General features: G+C 37.2%; 1 protein-coding gene and 1 long non-coding RNA gene across 2 annotated transcripts in view; one reads left to right on the top strand and one right to left on the bottom strand.

The window, feature by feature from the left end:
• LOC136814952 (uncharacterized) overlaps positions 1 to 16,909 on the bottom strand; it is a 36,772-nt gene extending 19,863 nt beyond the window's left edge. Inside the window, exons 1-2 of the long non-coding RNA XR_010847661.1 lie at positions 16,751 to 16,909; positions 151 to 221 (exon numbers count right to left, since the gene is read on the bottom strand). This is a non-coding gene — a long non-coding RNA (uncharacterized lncRNA). The remainder of the gene's footprint in view (positions 1 to 150; positions 222 to 16,750) is intronic.
• LOC136814946 (protein dachsous-like) lies at positions 3,703 to 20,466 on the top strand. The gene is made up of 8 exons (XM_067071373.1): positions 3,703 to 5,627; positions 5,994 to 8,421; positions 8,675 to 9,186; positions 10,592 to 11,281; positions 11,484 to 14,096; positions 14,436 to 14,617; positions 15,218 to 15,496; positions 18,405 to 20,466. Exons 1-8 carry the CDS (start codon positions 3,875 to 3,877, stop codon positions 20,262 to 20,264), a joined length of 10,317 nt encoding a protein of 3,438 aa, XP_066927474.1. The 5' UTR covers positions 3,703 to 3,874; the 3' UTR covers positions 20,265 to 20,466.
• Positions 20,467 to 21,554: the final 1,088 nt, after the last annotated feature.

Here is a 21,554-nt window from a genome sequence, read left to right as displayed (position 1 = left end):
AGAGTTTACCATCACATTTAGCTTTATTTTCTAAAAAAAATATGTCGAGATCTCTCTTGTCGGCAAATGACGACACCGGCAAAGAAATCGAAAATGTTTCATCGGTATTGCCGACAGCGGCACGGAAAAGGGTTAAAGAGAGGTTCTTACTTAAAATTTGCAGGACATAAGTCTAAACCATTGCTCGTCTCTGGTTGATTCTGACATCTTTTTCTTGAAGCCTGGAAATGAAAACAGGAATTCAGTCAAATTCATGATTTTTTTCAATTATTTCGTTTCGACAAATAGAGGTGTTAAAAGTTATTAAAATTCTAAGTCTTTCAGGTGCTAATTAGATTGCATTTTAATAAAGCCTTGATTTGTAGTTTTAACAGTTTTAAGCAGTCAATCTTATATATTGGACTGCGGCTTTTCATACACTCGTTTGTATGATGACCCCTGTGTTTTGATACTAAATTATAGCTCGTTTTTCTTGGTGCTGCATCAAAGTGAATGCGACTCTTTAATCTAGCGAATCTCTATTATTTCTCTAATACCTCAAACGTTTTGATTTCAAACATTCTGACATATCTGCAAAGGATCTGTTTCAAAATTTTACTTTGTAGGCTTTTAAATCGAGCCTTTCTGCTCTATTTTTGCTTCCATGGGCTTTATTTCATTTCGGTATAGAATGTAAATAACTTAAGATGGCGCAACAAAGTTGCTGGATAGTTAAAGGCAATGATTTAATTTTTGCTTTGTCCGATATTGTAGCAAATAATGTACAACAAGAGTCTTGAAAATAAACAGTCGAGGTAATAATTAAGTCGGGCCAATAATATAATGGTGAAAGAAAAACCAGAAGCTTCAAGTTTTTATTTTAAAAACTTTCAAGTTGTAGTAAAATGGGGGAAAAGTATTTTTATTGTCGTTTCTTAGTGTTCAGTTCAAATTTTGAATTATATTCCATTGCTTTTTTATGGAAATTTTGGTAAAAATCTTTCGAAATGACTGCCTCGTCGTCAATAAGTCTAAGTTTTCTTAACCAGACTCAGTGTTATCAAAAACTATCAGAAAGCAAAGTTTAGCCAGCAGTAGACTTTAACCTGAAGTTTTGAGAGATCTACATCATTCTGTCACGTGTTTGTGTACGTTCGAAAATGATGCGAATTGTTCTGGAACAAAAAACTGTAATAGGCTAGAAACGTTGTTAGCTTTAATAAGCTGATAAAATAACTGTATTCTAACTACGTTTCGTATCTACAACACTTGAGCGTGTTCTCAACTTCAGTTGAGCTAGAATCTGACAATCTGTGTCACAAAAACTTTAGGGCAACCTGGATACTTAAAAAATGTTCGGATTTGACTTAAATTGATACACTTGTTCTTTCGTTCTTTGGGTGAATTTCTGGGGGTGTTTTTTTATTTTTCATCAAAAATTTTCATTTTATGGGCCTGAGCACTAATCCCTTGTGTGTTTTTTGCTACAATCGGGCCAATGAATAATTTGGAGCATCTGAAGTTGAGCCCAGTGCGTTGTGCACGTTCGACTATTCTCGATCTAACCTCTTCTGCTTCTGGGAATGTTGTGTGGGAAATCCAGCACTGAACCCTCTGTTCTGGGTAGCAATAAGTCATGCGTAGAGGTACATTTTTATGTAGACACAGAACGAGAGAAGATTAAGTGCTGTGTAAATACAATCATTTCTGATAGCTTTTAAATATCGTTCTCATTCTTAATGATGAGGTCTACTACTTTAATGGCCTGCCAAGTTAATCTGTCACTGTCGTGTAGTTTACAGTCTAGATCGATTTAAGATTTGATGTATTTACTTTTTGAATCTAACAGGCCAATCTTTAGATAATCAAGGACTCGATCTAGCCGTGAAGTCGATCACAACAACACAGCTTCTCTTCCCGTTTTCTGTTAGCTTTTTTTATTAGAACACAAGCATGCCTTCGGATGTTCCTTAACTTTTTGTGTTTTAAGCCTTAAAAATGTTCTCAAAATATTCTTATCTTCTTATCACCATTTCGTGACGTGAGTATTTATTTTTTGCGCTTTCCTAAGAAGAGTCGAATAGTTGCGCATACTTAAAGTGTTCTAATGTGTTCTTAATATTTTGGTCATCGAAGCATTATGTTCTTATATAGTTTGTTCTTATAAAAAAATTGTATGGACTCTGTTCAAAGCTTGCTTAAGAGCACCCTGGATAAACTGACCTTTGCGACTAACGTCAGTTTGATGAAAGTTTTTTAAAGACAGTTCTTGACTGTTTGGATATATTTGAACTTCGATTAAACATTTCCACGTTTAACCTTGACTTTCACGTTGAAGGAGAAGGGTTAAGGAGGGTGATCAATTTTTGTAATTTTTTACAGTGACGTCACAGTGACGTTTTAGCTCTGATTACGTTCGGTCAACCTTTGAAATAATTAGTACCTTCGATCGGTATCATTTAAATGAAGTTCTTACACGAAATTTTTTAATCATTAAAAAATCTTTGGAAAAACATTCTTGCCTGTTGTCAGTCCAAATGAAAGGTATTGAATAGAGAAACTGTGAAGTAGAAAATTTTCTTGTATTTCATGAATAGAATACCGGACTTTTTAACAGAGGTATTTTCACTTGTAATGGTATGTACGTGTATAAAGAAAGGAAAGGAGCTTGCTTTAATAAGATATCACTAGCCGTGTGTCGGTAACTAAAGTCAAATGATTCGTAAAGAGGGATTTTATTTTCCTTTTTATTTTTCTGATTTACATATTTAATCATTACATTGATTCATTTAAAGGACATATGAGACGATTAAGGTAGCTTAACTGTCCCCCTATATCGAAGCTAAGGTCTCATTTCTTTCTACTCTCTTTACTTTTTCTTTCTCTCGAAAATTTCATTACTACATATACAACGTACTCAAAGTCATCATTTTTTGGTTCTCGTCGTTATGTTTATTTTACGCTCTTTTGTTTTTGTTTTTGTTGTGGTTTATGGCGGCTCTCCGAAAGCGGATGAATGATTTATGATGACATTAGATTGAGAACGATTGTCTTTACTACGTCTCCCTCTCTTCATTGACTTCGCTTTTATCTTTCCAAAATAGAAATAGTTGCAAGATTAATTACCGTTCCTTTTTGATATGATAAGATGTTTGCTGCCAGCCGCCATTTGGTAAAAAATTCTCATTAAATGATTTAATGATGACCCTCTTTTGATGTGACATTATCATTTTGTCGTTTTGCTGTGTTTTTTTTTTCGCTACTCTGACTGCACGAACAATCTTGACATCAAATAATCTCTTTTATTGTGATAGTTTGAGGTTGGTTTGGAAGAACAGGCAGTGTACATTTTTCAGAGAGACGCTAAGTTGAACATTTAAAGCAGATTGATTTATTTATGCCCTTGTATCTCTGTTTTACCAAGCTTTTGCCCTTTTTTTGCAAATTAAATTAAATTTGATTGGATTGGCTATTCTAGGTTTTATAAAGAATTTTATACCCTCCAATAATCTTTTTCATTATGCTATTTTTTATTGACAACAAACCTATTCCTTATTCCTGTCAATTCTTCATGTTTTATAACATCTTTCTTTTCATTGTTATCTGAAGGGTAATGGTGTTTAAAAGCGATATCCATACCAAAATTGGTCGTCCATAAAAGACGAATACTTATGATATATCTGGCTCCTTTGCATCAAAATTTATCTTCTTTTCTTTTTTTTCAGAAGAATAAAAGAGAAAAAAACAGAGGAAAGAATACCCTTAAACTAGTATAATAAGTGAAAACGATGTAAAATTGAATGACCAAAAGAAGAATTTTAAACAATGATGAAAATAGATGAACGGATAACCAAATCAACTAGCACTGTATTCATCAGAAGAAGAACAAAGAAAGATGAACTATACATCACCGTACAGGGTTTTGTTAGCCTGCTTGGTGATTCTACTTCAAGTTAGCACCTCACTAGCAATCCCTAAAGTTGAACAGTATACTTTTCATGTCGATGAAGGGCTACCGAAAAACACTGTCGTGGGACAAGTCAGACATCCTAAGAAATATACTAAACCTAAATATCAATTCGTAAATCCAGTCTCCCAATCCAACTTCGCTTTGACATCCTCTGGTGTCATAACTACAAGACGAACTTTTGATCATGAGAAGTTGACGCAAACTCAGAAAAGAGAAGGTTATAAATTGTTCTTGAGTCGGATCGGAACTTTTGATTTCATCACCGTCACTGTTTATATTGAGGATGTTAACGATAACCGACCCCGATTCCCCGTTAAGTCTTGGCACGTTTTCGTGCCTGAAGACGCGAATCATTCCGATGACATAACGTTCCCAAACGCTCACGATCCGGACACGAAACAGCAAGTTATTTATCGTGTGGAAAGTGGGAATACGGACAATGCATTTGAGGTCCGGAAAATTGATAATAAACCAAACTACGGTTTAGCCTTAACTGAAGGACATGAACTAGACGTAGATTTTCGTAAAGATAGTTTCAACCTCACTATTTCAGCATGTGAAAAAATCTCCAAGTTATGTTCGTATCTCAAAGTTGATATTACTGTGACAGACGTTAATGATAACTCACCAATCTTTGACAAAAGTTTGCCGACGAGTTTTGAAATTTATGAAAACGTTTCACTAAGTGTACCTATATTCCAAGTCAAAGTAAGCGATGCTGATAGCGGCAAAAATGGTGAGGTAGAGTTCGAAATGTTTAATCAAAATGATTTTCGTATTGACAAAACGTCGGGTGAGATTTTCGTAGCGACGAACAAATTAGATGCGGAAACGAAAGATGTTATTTCATTTTTAATCATTGTTAACGATAGAGGAGCAAAGCCGCGTAAAAGTACTTATTATCTGGTCGCTAAGGTGCTAGATTGTAATGACGAGGCTCCGACTCTTGAATTCCATCCACGAAGTGTTGGGTCGGACAATCTGATAGAAGGCATGCCGATAGGGACCACCATTGGTAGCCTCACAGCCGTCGATAAAGACTTAACACAGGCTAATAATGAGATTGTAAGCATTGGACTGGCAAAAGGTGAAGATTTCTTCAAACTAGAACAAACGAAAGATGAAGTTTTGAATGGAGTTGCAACCAAAAAATACTTTATAAAAACCATGAAAGAGATTGATAGAGAAGTTACACCCAGTATCAACATCTCAATTTCAGCAACTGACTCTGGGTCACCTCCTCTTACCAGTACGGTGGATTACACAGTCAACGTCATCGATAAAAACGATAACAATCCAATCTTCGAAAAACAAATTTACGAGACTGAATTAAACGAAACTGCAAAACTCGGATCCTTTGTGCTCCAAGTAAAAGCTAGTGATCTAGATGCAGGCATTAATAGTCGTATTTCTTACTCGATCACCTCTAAACATGACCATAGATGGTTTTATATTGAAGAAAGTACCGGTCGCATTATGCTTAATGACTACGTTGATCGTGAAAAAACAGACTCTGTAGAAATCCAGGTTTCAGCTAGAGACCATGGTATAAGCCCACTTACCAATAAAGCAATCGTAAAAGTGAAGATTTTAGACGCGAACGACAACGACCCTTACTTTGTGGTCTCTAATATGAATTTCACCTTGGAAGAGAATAACAAAGTCAACAAATTCATTGGTAAGTCCCTTTTGAACTCGAAATTTTCTCTTTTTAAATTTCCTTATACAGGCCAAAATACTAAATTAAAAAACTTTTGATTTTTATTTCGGGCCTCCTGAACCCCCCTCCCCCATCAGAGATTTCTTCTTAACTCATCAGGGACTCACAGCAGTCCTAGAACCCTCCCAGAAAATTGTACTTGTAAACTCAAGTACCCAGAGACACGAGGGTTTTGGAGACTTTCATGCTCCTTCGTGGCTCCCTTGATCACTGAAACTGAACTCATTGTTTCTACTTAGTTTATGATTCTGATTTTACTCGTTGTTTTTCTATGCTTACGTATGAGTTATAAACATCTCTCTTTCTTTGTATAAAAAACTATAGGTAAAATGGAAGTTTCAGATCCTGATATCATTGGTTCAAATGCTCTGACGTGTTACATAGACCATCCTGATTTCCGTGTCCAACCATCAACGTGCGAGATTTACGCCAACAAGAAGTTTGACCGTGAAAGAAAAAGTCACTACGCACTCTCCGCCATTGTCAAAGATGGTTTAGGAAGATCTTCTACTGGTCGAGTCCTAATTCAAATCCTTGACCAGAATGACAATATGCCGAAATTCGATTCAAAGTTCTTCAACATTTCGGTTCATACGAACTTTCCGACAAACAAGAATGCTGCCTTCTTGAAAGCACACGACCCTGATGCGACAGACAGTTCACAATTCAGCGCCACTATCGATGCCAAGGACGACTTCTTCTTCGATATTGAAATCTACACTGGCGGTATCAAACTTTTGAACAATTTAACCAAAACTAGAAAGACTAAATTCTTATTTACGGCTTACGTCACAGACCGTAAAAATCCACAACCGGAAACTGCGGACAGTGCGCGCGTTCAGTTAAACGTTCTACCACCATCCACGCAACCGCCAATCTTTGAAAAAGCTAGATATGAATTCCAATTGGACGAAAACAACGAAAATGGCGCGGACGTTGGAAAAGTTAAAGCTATGCGACCCATCTCATACAGTGAACTATTCATAGAGTACAACATCAAATCAGGAAACATTAAAGATACTTTCAGTATTGGTGATTTTGGCGTGTTAAAAGCTAACAGACTTATTGATTATGAAGAATATTCTCGTTTCGACCTCATTATAGAAGCTGTCGATTCTCTGCATCCAACACGTGTTTCAAACATCACCAGAGTTGTGATCAACATTCGTGATTTAAACGATAATACACCGAGATTCATCAATCAAAACAATGTAGTTGCAGCAAACGAAGGCGTCGGTGTCGGTCATTTACTTTACACTTGCGTCACTGAAGATCTGGATAGTGGTATCAACGGAGAGGTGACTTACCGGATCAAACACACAACAGGTCATTTTCAAATCCATCCAACACGCGGTGAAGTGCGGACGAACGGCTCATTAGATTTCGAAACGTCGGAAGGGCATGTTATCTACGTGGAGGCTACAGACAGAGGAACGCCTTCACGTTCAGCGCAATTCAAAATCGAAGTTAAAGTACGTGATATGAACGATAACCAACCTCTATTCTTCAATAGTTCACAGATCGTTAGTGTTCGTGAAAATAATCCCCCAAATCAATTAATTTTGACGCTAAACGCATCGGATGCGGATGTCGGAAATAACGGACAGTTCTTCTTCAGACTCCTTCCAAATGAAGACTCAAAGTCATTCCGTATGTCACGTAACGGTAATCTCTACGTCACCAAATCATTAGACCGTGAGACGAAAAGTACATACAGTTTAAAAGCCAGAGTACAAGATCTGGGAATCCCGCCGCAACACAGTGAAGCTGCCATAACCATTAACGTCGATGATTTAAATGACGAATCGCCAAAGTTCGAAAAACTACATTATAATTTCGAAGTTTCGGAAGAACTCCAGCCAGGAACAGTTGTTGGGGAAATAATTGCCGTTGATGCGGATACGGGAGAAAATGGCAAATTCACGTACTACTTACTCAACCAACATAAAGACAAAGACAAATTTGAGATTGAGACGCGGCAATCTTACGGTAACAATCGCCACGTATGTGTTATCAAAACGAAGAAGAAGTTTGACAGTGAGGAAGATAAAGGATCGTACAACATTACTATTGGTGCGTCAGACCACGGAATGAACGGTAATAGTAATGAAGTCGATGTGACTATTGTCATTCGAAACATTAACGACCACCCTCCAGAATTTATGCGTAACTCACCCTACGTTGCTTGCATCAATATCGGTACTAAAAGCAATGAAAAAGTCCTGCAAGTGACTGCTACTGATAAAGATAAAGAGAAGGTTCCACTAATCTATAGTTTGATTGCAATGTTCGAGTCACACAATGCCGCATTGCATATCTTCACTATCGATCAATCTACGGGAGTCATATCCACAAGTGTTGAGATCAGTGGTGCCATAGCTAGGATTCCAGTGTACGAAATGGTAGTGCGCGTTCAAGAAGACGAACATTCAAGGCTATACACAAACTACCAGAAAGTGGTCATTTTTGTTTCGCCAAAACCAGAAGGTCAACTTTTCAAAGAACTGTGCCCTCATATTACGATCAAGTCATCAAGTCGTAAGGAACACATTGTCAAGGAGCAGTGGAAGTTGAATTTACTTTCCTTCGATGATTTGCAGTACCAGCTGACCACAACTCAACCTAACAGAGATATCCCATTTCAGATTTTGACCACCACTGGTATCATCAAAGTGACTTCGAATCATCACAAAGTGTCTTTCTACCAACTCAACGTTACCGTATCTGCCACTGATCAAGCCACCGCTATCAGGTATTTCTTCTATTGTTTTTGATTTTGTGAGGCTTTCTATAAGTCAATATATTGATTGCTCGATTGCTCGTCTGCAGCTAAAGATTAAAGGAATTTAGGAAAGTAGCATTTTGGCGCTTGAATTTTCTTTGTAAATGAACCCTTTTTCAACAGGCTTGTTATTCATTTTAGGTATATTGATAATTTATTGACATAGAAATGGTTTATTGGTATCTCATGTTATTTTGACACAATGATCAATTCTCGATTTCAGGTTTACCGAATGGATCATATTGAACGTTTACATTGTGCCCAAGAACATGTATCCACCATCATATCCAAAGAATCCGGAAACATACCGGGTAGAAGAGAATTACCCGGTTAACAAACCAATCAGTGTGCTTAAAACACCACAAGATCGTGATCGAGGCATGGAAGGAAAATGTATTTTCTCTATTGAAGATTCAGTTAACGCGCCAGTCAAAGTATCTCCTTTGACAGGAGAGATCGTTTTTACCGAACCTATCGATCGAGAAAAACACGATAAAATTGTGGTCAAAATACGGGTCAGTGATTTAGCGGAAGAGTTGCCATACCGGTTATCTAACACGCTGACCGCTGCCATTCATATCATTGATGTTAATGATTGTCCACCGAAGTTCGATTCCAAAGCAGAAGTCAAGGTTCGAGAGGACGAGCGCGTTGGAGTGATAGTCAGTCATGTCCACGCGGTCGATCCGGACGCAGGAGACACCAAAACAAATATCGAATACGCTATCGTTTCAGGTAACATGTTAATTTAGTATTGGAACTTAAAGTCTGTCCAGATATAATTGGCAGTGGAAACAAGAATGCCTGTAACTTTTGATAGTCAAATATAATTATGGAATTTTTTTTTGCTTGTTTTAGAGAATCAAAAGCGCTATATTTGAATGTATTTTTGGTTGAAAAATTCGCGATTTTTAGCGGTTAAATTTGTGATTGTAAAAATTGATCTTTTTTTTTACTTATGCTATAACGTTCATTTTTACACCAGTGGTAGTTCAACCTTAGGTTAAGAAGTTTGTTAAATTTCAAGGCGAACAGAAAACTCCTTCGGAAGATATGTGACCCGAAATACCCCTTGGTAGCACTTTTCTGTGAAATATCAAATCTCCAACTTATTACTAAAAACGGGGGTAGTGATATGATAAAACAGTTTTTCGATCATAACACATTTTACGATCTCTTTAATGAACTCATAGCCAAACTGTGTTTAGTGTTTTGGGAATTAGCAAAGTTTTTTAATGATTTAAAAATAACAAAGGCAATATAAGTTCATGGTTATCTTTTCAGTAAAAACAATTATACTGTGATTTCACTTCGTTTCGAAATAATCAATGATACCAATAATACCAATGCACCAACACTTAACATTTTCCAACTTTTAATTGCACTGTTCAAAAAAGATAACATAACCCCCGTTTTTAGTAATAAGTTGGAGATTTGATATTTCACAGAAAAGTGCTACCAAGGGGTATTTCGGGTCCCATATCTTCCGAAGGACTTTTCTGTTTGCCTTGAAATTTAATAAACTTCTTAACCTAAGGTCGAAATACCACTGGTGTAAAAATGGACGTTATAGCATAAGTAGAAGAAAAGCTCAATTTTTGCAATCGCAAATTTAACCGCTAATAATTGCGAATTTTTCAACCAAAAATACATTCAAATATAGCACTTTTGATTCTCTAAAATAAGCAAAAAAGATTTCCATAATTATATTTGACTATCAAAAGTTACAGGCATTCTTGTTTCCACTGCCAATTATATCTGGACAGACTTTAGTTTCGTTTTTTTCTTCAAAACAAGGCATAGCGGCATCCTTCTTTAAGGGATCTTTCCTCTGGAAACTGTGTAAAACATGTTAACAAATTGAAACAGAAAACAAAGCATGAAATTTATACTGGTCACCACTTATTAACCGTCTCAAAAAAACGGATGAAATGACTTTTCCTTTTCCAGAACAGTAAGAAGTTGAGTGAAAGCACTCATATTTTACGCCTCACTTAAAAATGGTACCATTAGCTGCGGGAAAAAACAAAAAAATTTGATTCGCTCGAAGATATTTTTGTTTTTTTTTAAGCTTGAATTTAAACTTATGTTCAGAATACGCTTTGAAATCTCATTTCATTTGCTCTTTTCGTTTTACTAGGCAACATCGAAAACACTTTCCAGTTGAATCGGAAAACAGGGGAATTAAAAACCTCAAAAACGCTTTCCATCAACAAACGACAAACTTACAACTTGATGATTATGGCAATGGAAAAGAGAGACTCTTCATCAAACATAAAATCACTCAACTCAACGTTTGATTTGAAGGTCCGTCTGTTAGATGTCAACGACCAAAAACCGAGATTCGTCAAAACTGAATTTCAAGCCAAGGTTCGAGAGAATCAACCGATTGGTACAGAGGTTGTTCAATTGCAATCCATAGATGACGATCTGCTACCCGAATATAAAGAAGTCACTTATAAAATCCTAGAAAAGAATTCCGGGTTTTATATTGATTCCAAATCCGGTATGATTCGGACAAGTATACCACTAGATCGGGAAAATTGGGATAAATATACACTGGATGTGCTGGTCAGAAATGTTGCTCCGCCTCACGGTGAAGATACCTGCAAAGTCATCATCACCATTGATGACGTCAACGATTCTCCGCCCATTTTCACTGGCGGCGCTCACCAAGAAATTCATATCTTAGAAAATTCGTTACCAGTCCCCCGATCCATACATCGATTACGTCATACTGATGCTGATGACGTCAAGAATTCACGTGTCACATTTCAAATAGTGAATTTCGTTAAGCCATCTAAAGTGATTCGTCTGGATTCAAAAACAGGTCAGTAAGTTTTGATGAACGAAATAATATCAATATTGTAATGAATCCCTGGACCCCCGAAACCGTATTTGCCACATTAACGTAGCCTGATTCTTCTTTCTTACTTTGATTTCTCAATTAACTTTAGCAAAGGATTTAAAAAATTATTTTTTCACTTGCAATTTTAATGAGATTTTAATTTTTCTTCTCCGTTTGAACGTAGGTGAATTGTGGTTGAACGAGAAATTGGATCGTGAAGAACGAAGCGAATACGTTTTAACAGTAGAAGCGAAGAACATCGAATCACCATACCACAAAGCACAACAAAACATCTCCGTTATAGTTGATGATGTGGATGATGAGGACCCGATCTTCGAGAAGAAAATCTACTTGAAGACAGTCAGCGAAACACAGAAAGTGGATGCAAGTGCATCACCTGTGCTCAATGTCAAAGCAGTTGATAAAGATACACCGAAGAATGCCTTTGTGAAATACGCACTAGTCAATCCAAGTCGAGACGTGGCTGACCATTTTGAAGTTGATGTTGAGAAGGGAGCCATCTATCTGATCAAATCGTTGGATTACGAACAACAAAGATCTTATACGTTCAAAGTAAAGGCGGAAGGAAAGAAAGTGGATTCGTTCGATCAAACCACTGTACAAATACAAGTTCAAGACGAAAACGACAACAAACCGGTATTCACGCAATCCGTATACAATTTCTCCTTGCCCGAAATTAAAGTCGGTGCAGTTATCGGTACTGTTAGAGCCACCGATCGCGATCAAGACGGCCAACAGCAAGTCCGGTATCGGTTTGATCCACCTGATTGGAATTTCCAGATTAACCCGGAAACGGGAGAGGTTCATTTGATGGATGGAGAGATTACCCGTGGACAGTATCGGTTACACGTTGTAGCAATGGATGTCGGACTCTGGTTTAAGTTATCCAACTGGGCTGAAATTCTTGTCACTGTCGGCCCTTCAGATGACAAAGTATTAAAGTTTTTAAGCTCCTCAGTTGTTTTCCCGCTTGATGAAAACCCCCAAAACGGAATACGTCTTGGTAAAGTCGTAGCTGTATCCGAAAACACGGAAAACGTCATCCGATACAAGATCAAGCCACGGAGTAATCCTGATTCTGCTTTCCGAATAGACGAAGAAAAAGGTGATATTTACGTTAACAATAGTGCTGCAGTTGATTACGAGAAACGAGCTAATTTCTTCCTAGCCGTATTGGCAACGATTGAAGATTCAAACGTTGAACGATTCTTGCACGTGTTGGTCAATCTGACAGATGTTAATGATAACGATCCACAGATACTAGAGAAAAATAAAACGTTCAACATTCCTGAGACAGATTTCCATCCTTTCGTTCATCCCAAACTCATATATACCTTTCACGTTCGTGATGATGACAAGATCGATCAGAATCGCATCAAACTTCAAATCATCTCTGGTAACGAAGACGGTTTATTTTACATCGGTCCTCGATATCAAATGTATCTGGTCAAGGAAATGGATTATGAGAAAAAGTCAAAACACAATTTGGTTGTTCGCGTCACGGACGGTGGAAATCCTTACAGATACGCCGACTCATATATCAACTTCAATGTGGAAGATCTAAACGATAATAAGCCAATACTTGACAAAATGCAACCCGTTTTCATCAGCGAAGCAGCCAAAGTGGACACCTTGGTGACTCAAGTTCATGCAGTTGACAATGATAAAACCAAGACCGACATCAAATACAGTATTGAAACCAAAGGCTCGTCACCAAATACTTCAATGTTCTCCATAGACGAATATAGTGGTAAAATTTTTCTCCAGCACACACTAGATTACGAAACAAACCATTCCTTCAAGCTACGTATTTGCGCTTTTGACGGCGTCCATCGCACGTATCGTGATCTACAAATCAACGTAGAAGACGTCAATGATCACTCACCGAGATTCTCCAAATCTATCTACACCGTCAAAAATGTTTACACACCTTTAAGGAAGAATCAATTCATCATCAAAGTTGACGCTACCGATCCTGATCAAGGAGAGTTTGGCTTTGTCCAATACAAACTGGGAACGGCGCTCGACCCTTTCACCATCGAACAAGATACTGGGAAAATCTACGCAAACAAACCCTTCCAACTCACACCTGGAATTGCAAAATTGACAGTTATTGCTTATGATTCTAAGAATGGTCAAGGCAGCCGTTCATCGACAGCTTTGGTTGAAATTCACGTCAGCCAGCTACATCAACCGAATCCATATTTCAAACAATCCACTTACCGTTTCAGTATCGAAGAACACACTCCTGATGGTGTGCCGATAGGCCATGTAGAGGCTACAGTACAAAACGGCTACAAAGAATTCAATTATCGCATCGCAGAAGGAAACTTTGGTGGTGTCTTCACAATGGAAAAAGGCCAGATTACAACATACAAGAATCTCGATCGAGAAACAAAGGCACATTACACTTTGACCATAGTAGCCGAAGTCATTTCCATATCCCGTGATAAGAGCCCTCTAACAGCAAGCTGTACCGTCCATATTGAGATCAAGGATATTAACGACAACCAACCAGTGTTTGAAAAGCAAGCTTACCACGTGACCCAAAAGGAAGATGTCACAGTGGGTACGAAACTTCTTCAAGTTAAAGCTACGGATGCCGATGATCCAAGACAAGCCAATGGTAAACTCGTTTACTCCATACATTCTGGTCAAGAAGCAACGGAATGGCTTCGGATAAACGAGACGGATGGATGGATTGAGACCAGAGAAGAGTTAGATCGTGAGACCACGGATACTATTCAACTGACCATTCGAGTGGCTGATATTGAAGGTATTTTGATGTCATGACTCTCCGTACTTTTCTCATATCCTAAAGTAGAAATAAAATTCCAAACTTTGGCTCTTTTTGCCTAAAAAACGAGTGTCTTAGACCAATTTTAGGGGTTCTTTTAGAAAATCATGGAAAAAATGAATTTTGGCGAAGAAATAATTTTTGCAAGGTAGCAATTTTTTTAATTTTTGCGAGAATTAATTTTAGTGAATTTGGACGCAATTCGCCAAATTCGCCAAAATTAATTCTTACCAAAACAAGTTCCCTTAAGGTAGAGTTTGCTACAAGCTACAGTTGTTTCACTGGTCTATATTCTTTAAAATTCATTCTTTACACCAGGCGCTGGGATGGAAGCGTTTACCAGCTTAAATGTGACAGTCCTTGACGTCAATGACAACGAGCCTAGTTTCAATTACGATCTCATACGCTTCAACGTCATCAAAATCAAAGAGAATATGCCACCGCATTCAGTGGTATTCAGAGCTGGTGCTACGGATAAAGACATCGGTGAAAATGGCAGGGTAAGGCGTGTTTCATCTCCTGGCAATTTTTTGTAAAAGAAGAAGAATAACTACCCGCAATCTCTCTGGATTCTCAATATAATTTTTTTGCTATTCACTTTGATTTTCACCTACATTTATAGAGACCTTCCCTAGATTTTTTGTTCATTTATAAGACGTCCCTCTGGATTTCTTACCGAGTTTTACTGACTCCTCTGGAAACCTAATGAAAGTCTCCCAAGTGTTTGAATCATAGACAATTTCTCTCGTCTTTCTCATTTCTACTGGGGAAATGGTCTTTCTCGTTTCTACTGGAGAAATGGAAAAGTTTTCATAAAACTCTTCAGTGATTGCCTTTCCATTATTAAAACTTAAATGTTTGATGGGTCACAGGCAAGAACAACAAAAATTTATTTATTGATAAATTTTCTCTCTACTCTATGGTAGAGCATCTTCAGATCTATCATAACATCTATCATATAACATATAGTATTCACAAATTCTTTTACAAAAGCATTTACAATAGCTTTCACTTTCGATTTCATGAACTAAATTTTGATGTTGGAAATAGCTGAACATTGTTACATTCTTCACTCTCCCTCTCCAATTCTTTTCTCATAGGTCTCTTACAGAATTTTGGAAAGCGGTGGTCGAGATTATTTTTACATGAATGAATCCATTCCCGGCTGGGTTTACACCAAAAGAAGTCTGGATTACGAGAAAAACTCTAGTTACACGTTAAGAGTGTTAGCCTATGATCACGGAAAACCATCGCAACAGGCTAGTGTGGATTTTGAGATCGCTGTTGAAGACGTGAATGAATTTAAACCATTGTTCAACGAGAAGAGATACTCCTTTGAGATGTATGGAGATATGGAGATTGGAAGTGTCATTGGCAATGTGAGTAAATCTTGATCAATCCATGTTTACAATGATGGTTTTATGTCAGTTAGCCGATGTCTGGTAGAGTGTACTAGCAATCACAGAGCTCAAAGTTAGCTTTAGAATCTTATTAGCATCTTTATATCTTTACTTCTCGATTTTTACTTAATCATTGTTAACAAAGTCAATTGGTCTTGCAGCTCCGAAAAGTTACTTAGTCATTTTACGACTTTTCTTCAATTCTCTCTCTCTTTCACTCAAGCATTTTTTTGTTCATAAATTTTGTTTCGATTTAGACCCAGGGGGAGTGGCACTCAAGGTAAACAAACTACCTCTACGTGCAGCCCTTAAGGGTCCCTTTTTCAAACTTCCCGAAAATGCACTGTAAGAGTCGAAATGAGCAAAGATGAGAAAAAGTGCACTTTAAGTAAGGGTGTAAAATTTGGAAAATCTGACCATAGTTTGCCTCAAAATGGTCAAAAATCTTCAATAAAGTGCACCGTAAGGGTCGATTTCTGAATCGAGTACCCCCCCCCCGGGTATTTAGAACCAATAAGCTTTTGAACCTTCCTTCTGCTGATTTCAATGATCTCCTTAGGGGACAGTGATGATATCACTTAAATCTCTCTCTCTCATACATCATGAGCTATTGAAACTAAACTATTCTCTTGTCGCGTATAAGTTGGTGGGATAAGATCTTTTTACTTTTATTTCGTGATTAATCCTTTAATAGCTTTCAATTCTCAGGCTTCTCAATCTATCACTGTCTCCTCTCTATCACAATTATTAAAATTCGATACATGTATTTAGATTTCTCATAATTTTTCATTTAATTTCTTACTTTTTACTGGCTTCTGTAAGAATTGCTTGTTGGATGGTCTGGCAATCTCAGATATACTTTGCTGTGTATGAAATCATACTGTCATATCAGTATTTCCAACGTAATAGTGGATGAGGAAATAGCGAGGTTAAGGACGGGTTTATTTTGACCGTAAAGTGCGATACCGTAGACCTGTACATAACTTGCCAAAGCAAACCATGCAAATCTTATGTACAGGCCTACGATATCGCACTGAACGGTCTAAATAATCACTTGCTTAACCTCGCTAATAGTTGCGAAACAATCTTTACTAACAGTGAGCTATGGTCGATTTCTGGGTCACTTTGAGAACAACATATCTCTGCGATAATTTTCAATCATTGCAAGAGATTGACCTATTTTGTTTTAGGCAAGCGTATAGAGATTTACGATAATATATGAAGAAATGTTACCTTTTTAGTTTCTTCCCCCTTGCTCGATTCCATTCCACGAACTTTCACTTTATTTGCTTTCCACGCACCTTTTCAATCCATATATACAAAATAAAAACAGTCTTGACCAGTGGGATGCTTTTGAAAGAAAAAAATTTTTGAAAATAAAAACTTCAGCCATCTCTCGTTGATTTTCTACAAAGTAAATTGGCTTTTGTTTGGCGAATGAACTGAGTTCTTTTTAAAGCATTTCATTTATGCCATCACAAACGGGTTTGAAATCTTCAACCCTACTATCCATCTTGAAATATTTCTCAATAAATTTTATTTCAATGTTTGTTTGGAGTTTCACTGTGCATCGCAGCGTGCTTGATTATAGATTTTTTCATAATATTCATCAGTTTTCATCTGAATATAATTCAGTGGAATTTATAAATATTAGTTGTGGAATTTTTTCTTCTGTTTTCTTCTGCAAAAAAGTCTTCTTGCTTTTGTGGTCGTGCTCCAACTGGATCTAGGTTGCACTGAGCAGCTATCTTTTTCATGCATTCTCCAACGTCTTTGTATCAAATTTGTTTCGTATCTTGAGTGGGAAGCACCCCTTTCTTTTGACATGTCAAGTTATAATATGTGTAATTGGTATTACTGTCTGTAGCTAAATGTCAACTAACTGGAGCTTCACACAACATTCTTTCTTAGAGTAGAGGCAGGACTTTTCAAGAGGTAGTAAAAACATTTTTGCGAAGCTCTTGATATATACAAAAAGAGATCTCTTTCAATCTCGTCACTTATTGTTGACTCCTCCTTCTGTCCGCCTCTTGTACCGATTACTTCTTGATTTATTTTAAAGATATGTCTTTGGTAAAATCATTTTCAGAATAAATATCGTTATCAAATAATGTTTACAGAGGGCTGTATAAGTATAAAGTTTTTCCAATGCTAGCGAAATAAAATTCAGATTTTTGTATTCTTGATGGATCTTTTTTCGCAAATGAAGTGGTTGCTCTTAGAAATATAAACATGAAATATCAGACAGTCTTTGAGTGTTATGATATGTCCTATCTGTCTAACGTTTTTAAAGTGTTTTTCTACTTTTTATAGATCATTTAAAATAAAATTTTTTTTACAGTAGTTAGATAGAGCAAGGTGGAGTGGGTTGGCTCTGTATTATAGAAACTATAGTGGATCACTTTTCAAAGCTGTGTTAGGTTATTTTGACATTTCACAATTTTTGTACTCGATCTCTTTTGAAGAGGGAAGTTTTATCTAATGCATGTATTTTATTGTTGTATGTATAGCTTGATATCACTACCCCTCTTTCTTTTGAAAAATCTTTCATCAAATATTTTAATTAAATTCTTTAGACGTTTATTATGAAAATATTAAGATCTTGGAAGGAAGGAAAAGGTGGTTCTTGGTTTTTTCTTCTTTCTTTTCAATTCTTTTGTTATTTCTTTCCGTCTTACTCCACCCCCTTGCAGCTTATCCCTGCAGCGTATTTTTTTTCTTCAACAAAATAAGTAGCCTTAAAATATTCCTCTCAACAGAAATTAGCTACAGTCGAGCAAATACCTATTTGAAAGAGATGAGTAAGGAAGCAACATTGAGAAATTTCAAGACTTGTTTACTTCGTCTTCATATTTTATTACTTACGTTCATCTTATTTTTTTTACAGGTTTCGGCAACAGATAAAGATGGTGGTTCAGCGGGGCAAATCTATTATTCCATTCATCCACCAAGTATAGATAAGTTTCGAATACATATTAACACTGGTATAATTGTTGTAAACAAAGATTTGCGAAGACGTCAAAAAATTACCAACTCTTTAGAAGTCGAAGGTAAAACCAACGACGATAAAGAAATCGACGATAATAAAAAACGACGACGTCGGCGAAGTTTAAATTCGGTGGACGAAACTGAAACGAGTGGTGACGATCTTCAAGATATTCGGTTTCAAGTGCGAGCCGACAACGGACCGAATACGACAGCTGTCACTACTGATATCGTTGTCCGAGTCAATTATACGTGTCCCGGTTGTGTTATATACACGCTGGAGCCGGATACTGCAGACATGAAAGGGACGACGACTACCGTGGTAGTAGTGGCGTCCATCGCCGTCTTTCTCATGATCATTTTCATCACTTGTATGGCGTACTTCCTACGAAAAAAAGGATGCTTCAATAGAGAAAACCACGCGGCTGGAGGTTTTTGTAACACCAAAAAAGAAACGGGATTATCGAATTCCGTTGAACGAGAACTACTCAATAGTGGTGCATCATCTTTCGATCGATTACAACATTTTTATAATGGGGAGCACCCTGCTGAGAAATCACAAGTTTCTTCAGAGACAGGGTTGTTACCGGACGGAAGTGGTACCGGACGGTCGGTCTCAGCAGCGGACAAAGCGAGTACGTATTCGTTCGGTGTTTATCACGAGCAGGGGAAAACCGATTCGGAAATGCACCGTTTACCAGATACCTTATCGGAAATTACAATGATTAAAGAATTAGAGGACGACTCCGTTTTCGGATACTCGTCCGGTAAAATGAAAAGCGAGCCTACGAAAAGTCTTATTTCACGATCTACTCAAGAGAGTAGCTTGTATAGTTTGAACTCTAACGTACATAGGAATGGATTTAATTTCGTACCACGTCAAAGTAATAAGATGATATCAACCAATCGTTCAGACAGTCATGAAAGTTTAAAAGATTTCATGGAAGAGGGTGGCGGAGAGGCGGCGGGCGGACTCGATGTTAGTAATTTACTGTACGCCAAACTAGCGGAGGTTAACGAGGATGAGAGAGACGCCATTATGGAAAGTGTACGCCCTTTTCGAGAAGAAGGACCACTATCATACGGTGGCAGTTTCAGCACGATCATCGGAAGCGATGAAGATTTACGTCGAGCGTACAATAACCCTTATAATAAATACAACTGGAAACCACCTTACCAAAACTCAGGAACTAATTCCGTTTTCTCAGAAATTGGGCGAAAAATAGGCGGCAGGCCATCGATGAACCGCCCTTCAAATTATTCATATTCACAAAAAGACGTTATCGCGAACAACGCGGCTGCTAAACAGCCGTTATTACATGATATTACTCCTATGAACAATCGTATACATTATCCTGCGAAACACACTATACCTGGGAGCGTAGGTAAAGTTCCGCCACATCAAGCGACCGCTCCACCCATTGATATTCCGTTACAAGTGTTGAATTCAGGACGGACAAGTATGTTATCTTCAGTAACTTCACTTCCTCGCTTACCGCAGGAATTACAATCTACCTATACTTCGGGTATACTTTCGCCCAATTTTACGCCCGCTTTAACTCCGCTCGTTTTCCGATCGCCCTCTGTTTCATCGATTGGAACTCAAGAAGAATTTAACACTCAAAATAATAATAAACAAATGACAAATAATTTTAATCCAGGATTTAATTCAAATTTACATCGGTCGGACAGTCGTGTTAGTCAACTGTCGAGAATAACTTTGTCCGATTTAGAAATTTCAGATGCTGAGATCGGTGTGTAAAAAACATGTCTTTTAGAAATGTCTCGGTGTTGGTGTGTTTTTGACAATGCTTAGAATTTTTAACCCTTTTAATTTTATATTTATATGCATTTTTTGTTTCACGTACACGCTTTTATATTTTATTTTTTCGTTTTTATTAAAAATTTTGTATTTGCTTGTTTCAGATTGTTTTTGGTACAAGGTACTAGTAATCCATTTTCCAAAGCCTTTCCCACTCAGAATATGTGTTCGCTTCTGAATAAGATGTTCAATGATTTCTTTAAAGAGATGTAAATGTGAAAAAATGAAATATGAAATCTTGGTGTGACCATTTTTTTCATCATAAATTCATCATCAGTAGATGTGTAGTAGCATAGTCTGTATAAAACAACTCTGGTCTGGAGCCCTATTGGGCTCTTCCAGAAAATGTTCGTACATAGGGGGGGGACTGAAGGATATAGTGTCCGGGAAGTAAACTTGCTCTGTTTGGGGGTAATTTTGCTCTGTTTGAGGGTTATTTTATATTCCAGGGGGTCAGCTGATGCTTGTCCGGGGGGTTATACCTGCTGTCCGGGGAGTCAAAAATCACAATGTCCGGGAGGTAAATTTCAAAAAAATGTATATCCTCCACCCCCATATTCAATTTTTTCTGAAAAAGCCCATTGTTGTAGCTTTTTGTTAGCTTTTTCATTTGTTCATATCAAACAAGGATAAAAATCAATTTGCTCAGTTACCACTCGTCTTTAATTGGTACGAAATTTAATCACATGATCAAAAAGTGGGTATACAAACTAATTTCACAGCGCAAGTTCAAGTTAGAAACAATAGAAGTAAACAATAGGCTTCCAGGCTGGGGTTTTTATACGGACCATGGTAGTAGAAATTCACAAACTGAAAATGAGAACCTGGACTAACATCGATATCCACGTCTTTACTTATGTGATTTTAGACTTTCATATGAACTTTTATTTTTTTCGAACACTACCTTGACAATGTCCTTTAGACCTTTTTTTATGTCATTGATTTTTCACGATGCGTGTTGTAATAATTTTTTATTTGAATAAAATAAGTTTTTATAAATATTATACATAAGGTTATTATTATATATAGCAAAGAACGTTGAACTAAAATTGAAATTTAGATGATATCTGTTATGAATTTGGAACTGTTCCTTTACACAAATGTGGTTCGAGTGGAATTATTTGATACTAGTGCGATAGCGCCAGAAGGATCAAATTTCTTGATAGAATTTCAAGCCTCTTGATGTTTGAGATCTCAAGATATTCAGTGTTTTGTCCCAAAACGGGATGT

The sequence above is a fragment of the Clytia hemisphaerica genome, unplaced genomic scaffold (genome assembly GCF_902728285.1).
Source record: "Clytia hemisphaerica strain Z4C2 unplaced genomic scaffold, Clytia hemisphaerica genome assembly, whole genome shotgun sequence".
NCBI lineage: Eukaryota > Metazoa > Cnidaria > Hydrozoa > Leptothecata > Clytiidae > Clytia > Clytia hemisphaerica.
The sequence above is the reverse complement of the archived record's forward strand: the minus strand, read 5'-3'. Positions and strand labels throughout refer to the sequence as shown.

Bases quoted from the DNA above. Each gene is read 5' to 3' on its own strand.
- LOC136814946 (XM_067071373.1), top strand. From the start codon at position 3,875: ATGAACTATACATCACCGTACAGGGTTTTGTTAGCCTGCTTGGTGATT. The intron at 5,628-5,993 runs GTAAGTCCCTTT...AAAAAACTATAG, and splicing joins CAAAGTCAACAAATTCATTG to GTAAAATGGAAGTTTCAGAT. The intron at 11,282-11,483 runs GTCAGTAAGTTT...GTTTGAACGTAG, and splicing joins TCGTCTGGATTCAAAAACAG to GTGAATTGTGGTTGAACGAG.